The sequence below is a fragment of the Trachurus japonicus genome, chromosome 1 (assembly GCF_045865225.1).
Source record: "Trachurus japonicus isolate A0001 chromosome 1, Traja_1.0".
NCBI classification, from domain to species: Eukaryota; Metazoa; Chordata; class Actinopteri; order Carangiformes; family Carangidae; genus Trachurus; species Trachurus japonicus.
In genome coordinates this window covers 9,674,476-9,689,372 of record NC_140907.1, presented here as the reverse complement: position 1 = coordinate 9,689,372, position 14,897 = coordinate 9,674,476, and the positions used below count along the sequence as shown (strand labels likewise).

Below are 14,897 nucleotides of genomic sequence, written 5' to 3'. Positions count from 1 at the left end.
ATATTTGTCAATTGACCGGATTGTCTCGTGTTTCTTTGTGTGACTTAGCCGAACGGGCGCGAGCTGGCCGCAGAGGATTTGGACCCCCCCCCCCCCGACGATCCGCGCGCACTCAACAACCCCCCCCCCCGTCGCCGCCACTCTTTATAAAAATCCTGGAGGAAACACTGTCTACTGTATAGCTCAACATCTATCTTCCCCCACTCCTCACTTCTTTTTTTTGTCCTCATAGTCCTTCACCTCCCCCTTTTCATTTCGCTACGGTGTAGCACATCCCTCCCTGACCTACAGAAGTATAACTATCGGAAGCTACATTCCAGGGAGGGCAGGTGACAGTCACTAAAGTATATAAACAAAAAATGCATTAAGCTCTGGATATGGTTTCCACCCTTGTGGTGGTAATCCACTCAGACAATGCAGACAAAAAAAAAAAAAAGGGAAATCAGCACAAATGTGATTTTTTTTCCAAATTTACTCATTTTCGTTTTTTTGCAGGAAGTGCAAGTTGAAGTAATGTAGAAGCCACCCAGTGGTTCAAATAAGAGTTTTGGTTGATTTAAAAGTATAAATTTTGTGTTTGAAATCGGCTTGTTTTCTGCCTCTCTCTCTCTCTGGTGTGGGGTGTGTGCGCTGATACCTAGTTTACATACCACAACAGGCCTGCTTTGTTCTCGCTCCGCCAATCAGCTGCCTGTTAGAAGCGAACAGCATGGCTACTTATGCAGAGCTGCAGCAAAGCAAACTCAACCCTGGGTAAACTGAGCTCGCTTCGTGGTACAGGCCTCTCATTAAGTCAACATGGACGACGCGCAGAGAGTAGCAGATGAGCTGAACCGTGGCTGTTATAGCGAAAATGTATTGAAGTACTTCTTCGACAATGCCTCTTCTGCACAAGCCAACCTCACATCTGATTCTGAGGACGACTGCAGTGATGACGAACTGGATTATATCACATTGGAAAACATCCCTAGTATAGTCTAGAGCTGACTTTGAAGCGGGTGACCTAGCTAAGCAGCAGCATCATGCCGAAGTGGGGAAAATATAGGAAATCCTACAGGAAGGAATGGGAGACCGACCCTGAACTTAAGACCTGGATCGCGGCTGTCCCAGGAGATGACTCAAGCCCGTTGCAAGTATTGTAACAGAGAAATAAGAGCTCAGCTTAATGATTTGAAAGAACATGGCACCCCAAAATAACACAAGTCCCACTGTGCGCCGAGTGTGAAATCTTTTGCTATACCTGGATCTGGTGTCGGACAAAACACAGTCAAAGATGACCAAAAACGTTGTGAACTTAGGAATGCAACCTACATTGCCTGCCACACTTCCATTAATGCTGTTCAGGACTTGTCAGATATACTCCAAGAGGAGATGGGAGCATTCAAAATGCACAGAACAAAGTGTACAGCTGTTATCACATCTGTTCTGGCACCACATTTCAGAGAGGAGTTAAAGGCAGATATTGGAGAGTCTCCATATTCTCTCTATCTGGATGAAACAACCGATATATCGGTGTGTGTGAAGTACCGATCACAGAAACACAACAGGTTTGTCAGTACTTACCTGGGGCTTGTTAATCTTCTCACCGCTGATGCTCAAGGCATATCAGATTGTTTCTTTCCTGAGTGAATGTGGCCTGGACATTAAAAATATGGTGGGGATCGCAACAGACGGGGCAAGTGTCATGGTCGGAAAAAATCATTCCGTTTTCACACTCCTCAAAACAAAAACAGCCTAGTTTACATCTCATTCGCTGCGTTTGCCACTCATTGGATATAGTGGCTCATAAAGCAATGCAACTTCTTCCAAGCAACCTGGACTATATGATAAGAGAAACCTACAACTGGTTCGCACACTCAGCAAAGCACCAGAGTGACTATGGCAGTGTCTACAAGACCATTAATGACTGTGGCTGTCCTCTGAAATTCATCTCCCCAAGCTCAACCCGTTGGTTGGTGATCTCAGACTGCATCAAAAGAATTTTAGAGCTGGAAGATGCCCTCAAGCTACACTTAATTTTGGTTTCAAGTGCCGAACACTACTATGCAGCCAGACTTTTGAATGAAATGTACAGTGACAAATCAAACAGTCTGTACATGCACTTCCTCCGGCCCGTGTTGATGGAAATCAAAACTGTGAACAAATATTTCCAGCTGGAAACGGGAGATACACTGGGTGTTTTTAGGGATCTTGACAGGCTGTACATGTCAACATTGAGGAGAGTTGTGAAGCCCAGCGTATTACGCATGAACAACGACAGTCGTCTCAGGGAACTTGACCTTAAATCATCCAGCCTCTACCTCTCACACCAGGAGCCAGCAGCAGCTGGATGCCAGCACATTAGCACCGGAGCTGAAGGATAGAATTTCCGCGCGCTGTTTTGATTTTCTGAAAGAAGTGCTGGTGCAATATCAAATGCGTCTTCCTGCATCAATGGAAATGCTCCGCAAACTGGAGCTTTTTTGTCCGACGCTGGTGATGTCAAAAATAGACAGGCCCGCTGAGTTTTTCTCTTGTTCGGTGGACATCTTGGAGAGCCAGTGGAGAAACATCGTATCAGCCGGCTTCTCAGGTGATCGGGCCATTGACGCCTTTTGGCTGGAAGTTGAAGCATTTCAAGATGCTGGAGGAAACCAGTGTTTCAAAGATTTAGCACTGGGTGTCATCAGATTGCTCACTCTGCCAATATCAAATGCCCACGTTGAGAGAGCGTTTTCCCAAGTGACGCTGCTGAAGGATGACACCAGAAATCGCATGGGATTACGGCTCCACTCCAGCCTCATGGATGTGCACTCTGGCCTGAGCAGAAACGGACTGACGACCGCCACTTTCAAACCTCCCCGACAGTTGTTGGCAAGGTTTGATTCATCCATGTATTAGCCAGCCGACCTGGCTTCCCGTGACTGTAAAAAGTTTTTCGTTCTCAATATTGTTCAAGTTAATGGAAAGACGCCGATTCTGCGTAAAAGGTGAGATGATTTTTTTTTTTATGTCACCTTATCTTATTTGCACCGTGACTGATCTGTAGCCCACTTATGGCATTTGCTCGTTTATTTTAAAACTAGTTTTTCGTGGTTGTGTGTTTGGAATCTCAATCAGCTGCTGTACGACCAGGTCGTTCAGCACCACAGTTGTGGAAAGCAGCGAGGAGGAAAAGAGGGGGAGGGAGAGAGGGGAAAAAGAGAGGCTGGGAGAGGCGCTCTGTGCATTTTTGTTTGTTTGTTTGTTTTGCAAGTAATCCTCATACGGGTCATTTGTGATGTAAATAATTAAATATATTAGGCCTACACGGTTAAAAGTGCACCTTTTTACGTGCAGCTGTTATTATTACTAATCTGGGCCTGGCGCTAGGATGCCAGAGGTTTGTGTATTTGTATTTGTGTAGCCTATGGTTGATTTACTGCGCTCTTGTTGGTTGCAATTAAACCTATTAATCTATCATTTATGTGTGGCTATTTGATGCTATATGAAGCTTTGGATGTCTATGTGTTATGATTTTACGGGTTTACATGGCAACTTCGTGGTTTGGGCTGGTTTTTATTGGATTGGGCGGGTTTTACGATGTGATTGGGCTGGAAACTGTCAATCTGATCTGGCAACACTGGCTATTTCTGTGGTAACATTTGAAGGGTATAAAGACAGCGAAATTGAGAAAATCCGTAACTTCGACTGTAAATGCTACACGAGGAGAAAAGAAAACTCCATCCAAGAGAGACAGTCGTGTAGCCACAAACTTTCTCATGTACAGCATACGGATGGATTCTTTAGCTGCGGAAAGAGAGTGGCAGGACATGCGGATTATTGGTCATCTCGAGGAAAACAGACGATCTGTCAGCACTTTTGAACTAACTACATCCACAAAAAAGGCCCAGTTGAAAAGAAAACGTGCCCGAACAACTTTTTCCATTGGGGGGCAACGACAGGGTTGCCAACTTTCACGCATCAGGCGTGTGTCATGCGCTTTTAGGTCCTGTCTCACGCTCTCACGCCACTCAAACAATTCTCACGCCAAAATCAAGCGATTTGGCAAAAAAATAAAATAAAATTAAGCGTATAGCGTTAGTTCTGGCAGGCCATGACGTCAAGCTCTAATCAGCACAGCGTAACTGTCTTCACCTGTGCAGGTCAGCTGATGGCTCAGCTGACTCCCCTATTGGGGAACTGCATTCAGGGCGCGCTGTTTAAACTGCTGTAGCCCGACGTCACCTCCCTTGCTGCTGCTGCTTCCTCTGCCGGCTTTTTTGCAACCCACCTCCGCCCCAGCTCCTCCTGTCATTATATCTTGTTGGTTGCTCTGCTCTGTCTGGGTTTTCTTTGCTGCTGCGCTCCCTGCTTATGCCGTTCATGATGGCTCGTGAAGGGCAGGAAGGTGCTCTTCCTGCCTCAGGCTTTCCACGCAAGCGCGTGGAAGAGCAGGGGGTCCCAGAACAGTACCATACCGCCAAATTAAACTGTGCAAGTAAATAAATATTATTTTGACATAGTGGTCCTGACAGAAATTGCTTTGGCAATCATCAGTAGGCTCTCTGATTGGTGTGCGTGATGCTTATCCGCGTGTCGATTGGACGGCTGCTCAAGCCTGTGATCACAGCACAGTAGGACGGGGAGTTGTCGATCCGCGACCATAGTCAATAGGAAAGAACAGGATACACATATATATATTTATACCTACAGTCAATCAGAGAGAACCGTACCAGCAGGAAAATTACAGGCAGGGTCTAATATCAAAATCTTCGTTGAGCCCCCTAGGAGATAAAGTGTCCAGAGTATGAATCCAATACAGTTCTTGTTTAAGCAACAGAGTGTTGATATCCCCCCCTCTGCGCGTTTTTTTAATTGTCTCAATCCCTACATATCTTAAGGTGGATATGTTGTGTTTAGCCTCTGCAAAATGAACAGCAACTGGGTTTGTGGCAACGTGATTTCTAATGTTGCTCCGATGTTCAGATATTCGTGTCTTCAGAGGTCGGGTGGTTTTGCCTATATGCTAGTGTAGCAAGTGCTAAGTCGAATAGAGTAGGTAGTAGGCTAATCAGAAGATAAGGCGGGAGGATTAAATTGCTCTGATGTACAGAATGTGAATGAAAACCAAAGACAAAGGAAGTTGCTTGAAGTAAAGTGTATTGGACACAGGTGGTGAATATATATACAAAATATACAGTTGGCCAAAAGCTTGATAGTAATAATTGAATTATCAATAGACTAAGTCTCGTTCAGTATACTTCGATTCAACAGGCAATGATCAGTCACACCTTGAAGTGACTGGCCCCTTGAGATTGTTGATGAATTAACTGAATTTGATCTGCTTTTTCAACGACCCTTGAAATGGGCACCATGGTGTCTGCAAGGCCTCACTCAGCTGTTTCACCATCCACATCATTATCTGAAAAAAGTAAACAGAGGGAGATGAAATAGCTGCACACTTGACAGGAAAGTAGTCAAGATAAACTCAGCTAATTTAACTAGGCAGATATTACTAGCTTGTCCCTAACCAAAGCATGCCTTAGCTGTGATAAATTAAATTCAACAACATTCAGTATTTCCTCTATCATATTTTATCCAGATCAACAGTTTGAGAACCCACAGCCCACGTTTTGTTAATTTTTCAAAACAACACTATAATTTGATTAGTGTATTAAATAAATGCCTATGTATCCACTTCAACCTTATACAAATCATAAAACAGGCGACGTTGTGAATGGAGAACTTTGTCCTCCTGAAGCTGCCATACATCTGACAGGCCACTGTCCACCACAGGAAACACTTGAGGACATAGTTTATAACTAGTCTGACAGCTAGTCACTGTCACTGACACAGTCAAACCAAGAGTTTCAACTTTATCGCTCCTGGTGGGAGCGGCACGGCTCTTCACACACGCAGGCAGGCAGGCGCACACACACACGCACAACCACACACACACACACACACACACACACACACACACACACACACACACACACACACACACACACACACACACACACATTCCCTTACCACACACACACACACAGGTGACTTAATGTGGTTACAGCTCCTCCATATCAGTGGTCAGTGAAATATGATCATGTGTCTGATTAGCTCTGTCTTGACCTTAAGGTTGTGGGTTTGATTCCCATGTCAGGGTTCCTACACATTTTAAATTTCCAAATTCCATACTTTTTCCAGACCCTAATTTCCTGATTTCCACTACAAAAAACTCAAACTCTTACCAAGAATATTTGTCCTATTTCTAGTCAAAATGTCATTTCTAGTCAAAACAAATCTCATTCTACTTAAAATAAGACTCATCACCTAAAAAGCAGCTTGTTTTTAGACACTTTTTACTTCTTTCAAGCAGATTTTTCGCTTGAAATAAGTTGAAAAATCTGATAAGTTTTTTCTTTCTATTACGAGCACAAAAATCTTGCTTTCACTGGCAGATTTTTCTACTTATTTCAAGTGAAAATTTGTTTGAAACAAGTGAAAATGATCTAAAAACAAGTTAATTTTTAGGTGATGTGTCTTATTTTAAGTGGAAAGAGTTTAGTTTTGACTAGAAATGAGACATTTTGACAAGAAATAAGACAAATCAAATATTCTTGGAAAGATTTTGAGTTTTTGCAGTGTCTCAGTAAAAAATTTTTTAAATAATTTGTGACATTTGAGTAAATACCGTAGATGTGTTTCACATTTATAAAGCATGCAATTAATCATTTGTTTTCATTATTCTGAATTGGTATGCCATTATGAAACCAAATCATTTCCAGGATATTGTAGCTAGGTACAATAGCGCATAGGCTACAAAGTAATAATGTGAATAAGACCAAACCCAGATAAGTATTAAGATAAATATATTTCCATACATTAGTTTCCGTTTTCCATACTTTTCAAGACCTGGAAATGTATGAAATCAAATTCCATATTATTCCATACTTTCCATACTTGCGTAGGAACCCTGCCATGTTGACAGAGATGGTATGCCTGGCAGTAGCGCCCCCCCCCCCACCCGTGGTCCTATCTCTCTAGTTCATGATGCAAACTAAATAAATAAATATCAATTCTTTACATGCTTTCTGGTGTTTAGTAGGAACAAAAATAACAGAGGGAAAATGTTCATTAGAATTTTGAGTGACTATTATAAAGTAATACTTTGGAACAGGATGTGGCCAAGTGTTCAGTAATGACAGCTTCCTGCAGCCAACAGCTTTCCCCACCTCAACTGTTATGCAATCTTTCATATTGTTTATGCAGGGAAGATTGATTCTATGTTTGTTTCTTTCATCACAGCAGTGAAGGTATGGGAAAATGAAGATTAACAGCATATATAAATAATAATAAACAATGAAAGCAATGAAAATTTCTATATTGCTAGTTGGTCTAAGGGGAAGGGGAGTGACAAAAACATATGCATGAAGAACAGCTATAACTACATTCACCAAGCTCTTGGGATTTACCAACAAGTAACAAAGTTCAGATAGTGTTAGTCCAACAAAGTGAGGCAGCAACAAACAAGTTTGTGTAATGCCCCAAATACCATTAATCAACTGATGAAAGGGATGTTTGGCATTCAGCAAGGTTAGCAACATGTAAATTAAATTGTACCCAGGGGACAAATAAAGTGTTTTTGAATCTGAATCTGTAGAGGCTGGAAATGGTGTTTAGTTAACTCCAAAGGGAATGTTTAAAAACTCAAAGTATGCCTCCCTGTCATGTGTAGGAGTGCTTTCCTTTTGGGGTTTTGGACTGGAATTCCTCATGCTCAAGTGCGCCATGACGGAGAAGTGCTTGTGTTGACAATGTTTGAGCACAGATGAACTGCTCAACTTGCAGTCTTTAACTTAAAGACATCAACATCAAAAACTGGTCTGGCCATGGTCCCTGGTCTCTCTCTTTCTTATTTATTTATTTATTTATTGGCTCAGGAATATGCCAAACAACAAAAACATTCCACTGATATCTGCTTTAAGACTTAAGACTTAAAGCAGATATCAGTGGAATGTTTTTGTTAATATAAGTCCTAAATAGTCCTATTTTCCGTCAGCAATCACTTACATGAAGTATTTCAGCCTAAACACGAGTCTCTCCGTCACTCTGCTCTGCTGTAACCCGAGGAGAAAATTTTCCTTGTGGGATACAAGTGTTATCCAATGAGGGGAGAGAACGGCATGAAGGGCTGTGTGTGCAGCCAAGGGATGCGCGTGAATGTGGTGACGTAGCACGAGGACCAATTGATGCCTGACAAGGGCGGGGGCTGCTAACTCATGGTGCGTTCAAGGAAACTCGTACTTTGTGTTTTTCCTTCCTGTGAAGTCATACCAGTTCGATCTGGTACGAGTTCACGGGTCGGAAGTTACGAGTGGCCGTTATAGGGAACTTTCACAGACAACAGGACGGTAAAAACACGAGCTACGGGTTACCTGGAACGCTACCAAGTCGTAGTTGTGACTTGAAGCTGTAACTTACGGTTTCAAAAGCCTGCCTTGAACACAGCATTAGCCGAAACGGCCGTGCCACTGATATCTGCTTTAAGACTCTTAAGGGTGCTTCCACACAGGCAGTGTTTGGGTCGACCCAGTTGAACTCTAGGCCTGAGTGCGGTGCGGGTGGGCCAGTGTGAACACAGCTGTTGCACTCAGATGCACACCACAACACTCCCTTTAGGCCAGTCTCGGTGTAACTTAAGTTGAAACACCCTCAGATCCATGTTGCAAATACGCCTGAGGTGAGGCAACCATGACGTCATGTCTTTATCAGAGTCAGAGGGTGCTGAGGTGAGCAACCAGGGCAACACAGCTCATTTCCCACGAACAGATGACACATCTTAGTCCGCTAAAGTAACAACTTCCTTCCCAATGAAAAAGCCAAAGATATGACACATTTCCCACTTTTCTTGGATTGACAGTAGTAAGCACTTCATCATATTCCCCTCAAACAGCAGGCCTCAACTGGATAATTGGCTTCTGTGGATTTTTCAGAAGAACCTGGAGTGCAAGGGAAATCTGGCTAAATGAGTAACCTGGCCTGGGGAACAGGCAGTAACACTAAGTATAGCTAGACGAATAGGATTCAAGAAGTTCATAATTCCAAAAGGTTTATTGCCAACGTAAAGCACAGTGTTATGTCAGGGAGCCCAGTGCTTTAAGTGGGCCAGACCTGGATCGTGACGAAGCAAGAAAGGTAAACCTTGAAACAAGATACACATGTATTAGATCATAAAATTAGTGCTAGATAAGTGGCAGCATTTCAACTATTTATATTTAATGTGACTTTAATATGTACTCTCCCTCCAGACACACTCAGACTTGCACTAATGCTATACTTTACTCCCTCGTCCCGAGCCACCCTACATACTTGTGCAACCAGCTCTGTTGCATCTTTCTTTCTTTTTTTTAAATGAAACTTTTTTTTTCTTCTATTCTATTTATTACTGTACTGTATGTCTGTGTTTTTAAGCCGTGGGTCCGAAGACAATTTCATTATCTAGTATAATGAATAAAGATTCTCTCTCTCTCTGAAACGTAACTAAATTTAACCAAATGTAGTCAATAGTTCACCCAAAATTAAAATTTCACTCATTTTTTACTCACTCTCATGTCGACTAAGGGTTGGGAGAAGTTTCAGAGCCATCTGTGCCTTTTTGGAGTTACAGCAGCTCAGCGCAGCACTGCACTGCCATGTGACGGTGGCGAACAGGGCTTACTTTTCTTCGTGCAAAAAGACACACCAAAAAACATCCAAATACCTCCATACAGCTCGTCTGTAATGTCCGTCTTGTATTGAAGCCCCGACATGAGAAATTGTTCCGAAAATAAATAAGTCTATATTTTAAGCTTGTTTGTAGCGGAAGCTCCCAGTGTCTCAGTTCACGGCTCTGGCTGTGTCGGTGCACTGACACCTAGTTCACTGCTCTGCCTAATGTTGTCTTTGCAGAGGGTTTAAACTGCTCTCAGCTCCAACCCGAAGGGTGAAGAGATCATCAAAGAGTATGGTCAAACCAAAACATTGTCAGTTGGGGCACGGAAGCAAATGGTAAACATTCTGGTGGCGGAAATGGTTGAAACATACGGGTAAGAAATAATTTTTTATATAATGTTAAAGGAAAACATGACGGGACACATCTAATAATAATAAACTGTAAACTGTCTTGTCTGTAACAACATCTCTGTCCAGTCTGTCCGTCCTGGGTGAGGGATCCCTCCTCTGTTGCTCACCCTGAGCTTTCTCCGATTTTTCCCTGTTAAAAGGGTTTTCCATGGAGTTTTTCCTCAGTGGATGTGAGGGTCTAAGGACAGAGGATGTTGTTGTGATGCCATGTAATGCCCTTTGAGACAAACAGTTTGTAAAAACGGGCTATACAAATAAAATTGCCTTGCCTAGCCTAATAAATAATTTGTTTCTAAAGGAGGATTCCACCCATGCATGCCAGGGCCACTTACGCGCTTGGAATTGTGACCTTGTTTCCTTATCTGCAAGATCCTTACTCAAAACATGGATACGTAAGTTTTAATGTGCCTTTGAAGTCCAAAAATGTGTTGTATAACTGGGCCATCATGGTATGAGTAGGCAGCATAATGTATTTTTTTCACTACAGGAAAGACTTGACATTATCTGAAATTAGGTCAAAAAATGCCCACATTATCAGAATCAGTATCTGCAATCACTACTACTTTAATATTTGATGTGTGTGCATGCATGCAGGAACACTTCTATGATCCTCAGGCCAATACTGGCTATCTTGCATGGAGACTCAAGACGGTACAACGCAACACCCATGATGGCTTCCGTGAGTGTTCCAGGCCTGATTTCCAGGACAGTCCGACAACCCATCGAGAATCTCTGTTAACTGGTGATCAGCTCCTTGGTGAGGAGTGCAGGGAGGCTCTCTCCATAATGAGACACTCAACAGACAAATCTGTGGTTAGTGAGAAGATGAGAGCCACCTTTGACTACAGACAGAAGCTGGTTCATGACCAGGATGCAACAGCTTCAGTGTTGGATGTCTTCCCTCGTTTTCTTGATACAGCCGGACTGGTAGGAATATGTATTATGTATATGAGATTATTGTTTTTATTATAAATTATTTGAAAACTGACTCCTAATGCAAAGTGCATTTTAGTAAGCTGTATATGGACATTGTGCCTCTGTTTAAAGATTGAACAGGATTTTTCCATGATGTTCGGGGACCATGTATCTGGACGGTTTCTTGCGAGGTGGTCTTCAGATTTCAAGCACAGAGTCATCACAGAATGCCAGAGTCTTCCCTCAAGTCCTTATGTTGACGAGCTGCTGGCTGCTTCTGATCTTGAAGTTGAGAATGACTACGGTAAATATGAAGTTTTTCTGTATCCAACATACAATGTGTTGCCAATTTCAATAAATCCAATATACAACAGTCATCCAAAGCTAAATTTGTGGTCCTGAAATAAATTAATTGATCGATTGTCATTTTAATAATGACGAATATGAGGTTGAGTTTTGTTATTCAACAAAAATAATCATTTTAGTTAAATGGTATCTGTAGTAAGCAAGAAATAATGTTTTACAATGCTTTTGTTGTCTGTCTCAAATATTTGTCTTCAAGGCTGGGATAGTGATATGTCTGCTCTCCTGTTGCTGCTGCATCTCCTGCCCCCTACATCAAAAGGCCAGAAAAAAACTCCCAAGATGAGCTCAGCACAGGCAGCCAATCATGTTGTCAGATTCATTAAGGTATGTACCATCAGCTTTTTGTACTACCATGTAAGAAGTATGAGGTGCAGATTGGACTGTAAGAATAATTCTTGCTGTGTAACTATGTTATGCTAAGTATTATGCATAATGTGTCATTCAAACTACAGGAAGGAGCCAGCCTCACTACATTCCTGGATAAAGTTGATGCAAGGCAGCCTTTCCTCCTTTGCATCGGAGAGCAAAAGAAGAAAATCGCGAGGTTCTTCATTGTTGTGGACCAGAAAGCTATCCCATGCAACGCTCATACATCGGTGGCTGCTTTTGATGTGCTGTTCAAGACTCACTATGTCTTCAGCCTCTCCTATGATGAAGCACTTTCTGCATTCTACACTTTCATCCAAACAACGATATACAACATCGATGTTGGAACCACAAAGGAAACCCCACGAGTCAAGGAACTGAGGGCCAAACTACTGCAAGACCATTAATATGTCACCAATTCACAAAGGTCAGAGCACAGTTGAAAGAACTGTCTGAGTATGTTCACATGTTTTGTTTGTAAAAAGCACCACAAAAATTGTTCAGGTCTTTGAATTTCAGCATGGCCTATATCCAGCTAAAAACTTACGTTTGAAATGTGGAGAGCAAGGATGTCCTTCATCTTTTTGTACATACAATGGCTTCAGAAAGCACCTAAAGACTGTTCATAAGAACCATGAAGAACTGGTCGATACTAACCAGGAAGTGGCCACACAAAGACATTTTGAGTTTGAATCTTTAAGTGAACAGCCAACAACTTCTGCTGCATCCATGTTACAGGTTCCCCCTGAAATTACACACAGGCATGCAAACTTGCCACCTTTTGGCGAAATTCGCCGTTTTGAAATCGAAATGGGTCATTCTTCTGAATCGCGTAGATCCGAGGAGAAAAAATTTGATGGGGGGGGGGGTCTCGGGCCGAGCCGAGCATGTCAACTAGTGAGTGGGACTGTGAACCTCAAAACAACACAAGACCCGGACCACAGATTTATTTGCCGCCACTCTCTTCTCGTGACAACAAATGACTGACAAGAGTGGCATGTGAGAGAAGCCCCATCACCAATCAGAAGTGAGGAGGGCGAACCCTTCTCTCCCTCTCCCTCCCTCCCCCCGCCTCGTATCTCCCACTCGGTGGAAATTGCGGCAAGGTAAGAATTAATATCAACAGTTTCTTCTGAAGCTAAAATGCTAAAATTTGACTGATGATCAGTGTTGGGTTACCTTTTTTCAGTAACTAATAACGTAACGCGTTGCTTTTTTAAAATCAGTAACTCCGTTTCCGTTACCGAACGCTGCGTTACTCCGTTCTTTTCCGTTCCCTCTGGTGAGGTTTTACAACGCATGGATGTATTATATTAACTGGATACCGGACCGGAAAATGGCCGCCGTTCATTTCAATGAAAGTTGCTCGCCTGGCGCATACGCCGAAAAAGTTTCTGACTTCCGGGTTTACTTCCGCGTTATCGGGCCCATAGAGCATGCGCAGTTGAGTCACCCCCCATAATGCCCTGCGGCCTCCCATCATGCCCTGGGGCAATGAGAACGAGCAACCGCCGTTCTAGTTTTGGCGCTGCGCGTTCATGTATGTGTTACTTGTGGATTTAAGGAATGAGTATTAAGACTTTTACAGACTCACACGGACTTTAAAACAAAGATAATGATTTAAAAAGTAAGACGGCCGATCGTAGGTTTACTACGGTCGTTTATATGATCGTTAAATCGTTTTGACAGTTAATTAATATACGATGTTACACTGAAAACAAGTTAGTCCGAACCTGTAAGCTTAAATCACAATGGAAAATGAATCATAATGAACTGTATTTTTGTTAAACATGACAGATGACCCCAGAACACCTCAAATAATGTAATGAGGGCTTTACTCTTACCTTTTTTATATATTTAACTTGCTGCACAGTTCACCAGTTGTTACAGGATGTTGGTGGAGGTATTATAAACTTAGTCACAGGTGTTTTGTTTTTATCAACCACACTGTGATTAAAGAAAGTTAGAGCTCTTTGGCAAATGCATCTTCCTTTTAATAATTGTCTGTACTGGCTGTGTTTATAGTTTCATCATCATCATTAAGCCTTCAGGTGGATGAGACTCTTTGTAATTCAACAGTTTAACCTTACAATATTTCCACAACACGCAGAATATCAGTGTCCACTAATACAGCTGTTACAGAACCAGACATTTTAATTAAACACGAATGCCCCAGACACAGTTGATGTTGGATTTGGTAGAAGAAGAAAAAAGTCACAAGCATGTTTGTTTTTTTCCGAACAATTTAATAATATGATGATGAGTTTAAGTGATCATTTAGCATACTGACACTGAACAAACACACACTGACGACGGTGAGGAGGAGGAGGATGAGGAGGAGGAGGACGTCCACGGTTCTCCCTCCGGCCCCGGTGAAGACGGGGAGCAGCTGCACCGTCAGGACACACCGACCATGGAGGAGAAGTCTCGGTTTACATTTTACCACCGTGGCATTAATTAAGCCGTAAAATAAATTAACGTGGACGTTGTGAACGGAGCAACAGGTGTTGGACATCAGCCGCGATGAGACACTGTTGACAGACACACACACAGACACATACAGACATCATTTGACACACACAGACACATACATACAGCATAAATGACTTATCAAGCTAAAATTACTGAAAAATATGAGTTTTACAGGAGCAGTAATGTAAAACAGTCCGGTTTCACGTCAGTAAAAGCAGTCACTACGAGGCGATCTCATCAATTAAAACGTTACGTTTAAGAATACGAGTTGACAAGAGACTAATAACAGACATTAAATATCATAAAGTTGATGTGACCAAACAAAAACTCACCTTTGAGCCGTGTTTTCCACTTTTCTGAGTGATTTTAGCACCGGACAGCGTCTCATTAGTTCAGGCATCCTCGGTCCCGAGACACACGACCGCGCACTGCTGGTGCACGGACACAGCCGTGACGTCACGGCCAGAAATGAGACTTTTCTGTGGCTTTTCTGGCCGTTAGAAAACATTTTGACGGATAAAAAGTCCATGACTTAAAAATATAGAATACAAAGATTAGTAATTAACGGAGGTTACAGCTGGAGATGTCCTGTGAACAGTTTTACAGGCTTCTCTTTTACTATTGCGGTCTATGGGAAAAATCCTTTTTGGGCCCCATGGGATTTTTTGTTGCAGTACCACGGGTGGCCACTGGGA

At 42.5% G+C, this 14,897-nt stretch overlaps 3 protein-coding genes across 3 annotated transcripts in view; 2 read left to right on the top strand and 1 right to left on the bottom strand.

Annotated features, from left to right (window-relative positions):
• LOC146991362 (uncharacterized) overlaps nt 1–14,897 on the bottom strand; it is a 123,016-nt gene that overhangs the window by 10,495 nt on the left and 97,624 nt on the right. The gene's annotated exons all lie outside the window — the stretch shown is intronic.
• Nucleotides 1–14,897, top strand: part of LOC146991365 (von Willebrand factor A domain-containing protein 7-like) — a 138,613-nt gene that overhangs the window by 81,795 nt on the left and 41,921 nt on the right. The window lies entirely within an intron of this gene.
• Nucleotides 9,140–12,223, top strand: LOC146991367 (uncharacterized). The gene is made up of 7 exons (XM_085790208.1): nt 9,140–9,156; nt 9,910–10,046; nt 10,382–10,475; nt 10,678–11,010; nt 11,131–11,302; nt 11,561–11,688; nt 11,817–12,223. The coding sequence occupies exons 2-7, from the start codon at nt 10,006–10,008 to the stop codon at nt 12,135–12,137; spliced, it is 1,089 nt and encodes a 362-aa protein (XP_085646334.1). The 5' UTR covers nt 9,140–9,156; nt 9,910–10,005; the 3' UTR covers nt 12,138–12,223.

Bases quoted from the DNA above. Each gene is read 5' to 3' on its own strand.
- LOC146991367 (XM_085790208.1), top strand. From the start codon at position 10,006: ATGGTAAACATTCTGGTGGCGGAAATGGTTGAAACATACGG. The intron at 10,476-10,677 runs GTAAGTTTTAAT...GCATGCATGCAG, and splicing joins CTTACTCAAAACATGGATAC to GAACACTTCTATGATCCTCA. The intron at 11,689-11,816 runs GTATGTACCATC...TTCAAACTACAG, and splicing joins ATGTTGTCAGATTCATTAAG to GAAGGAGCCAGCCTCACTAC.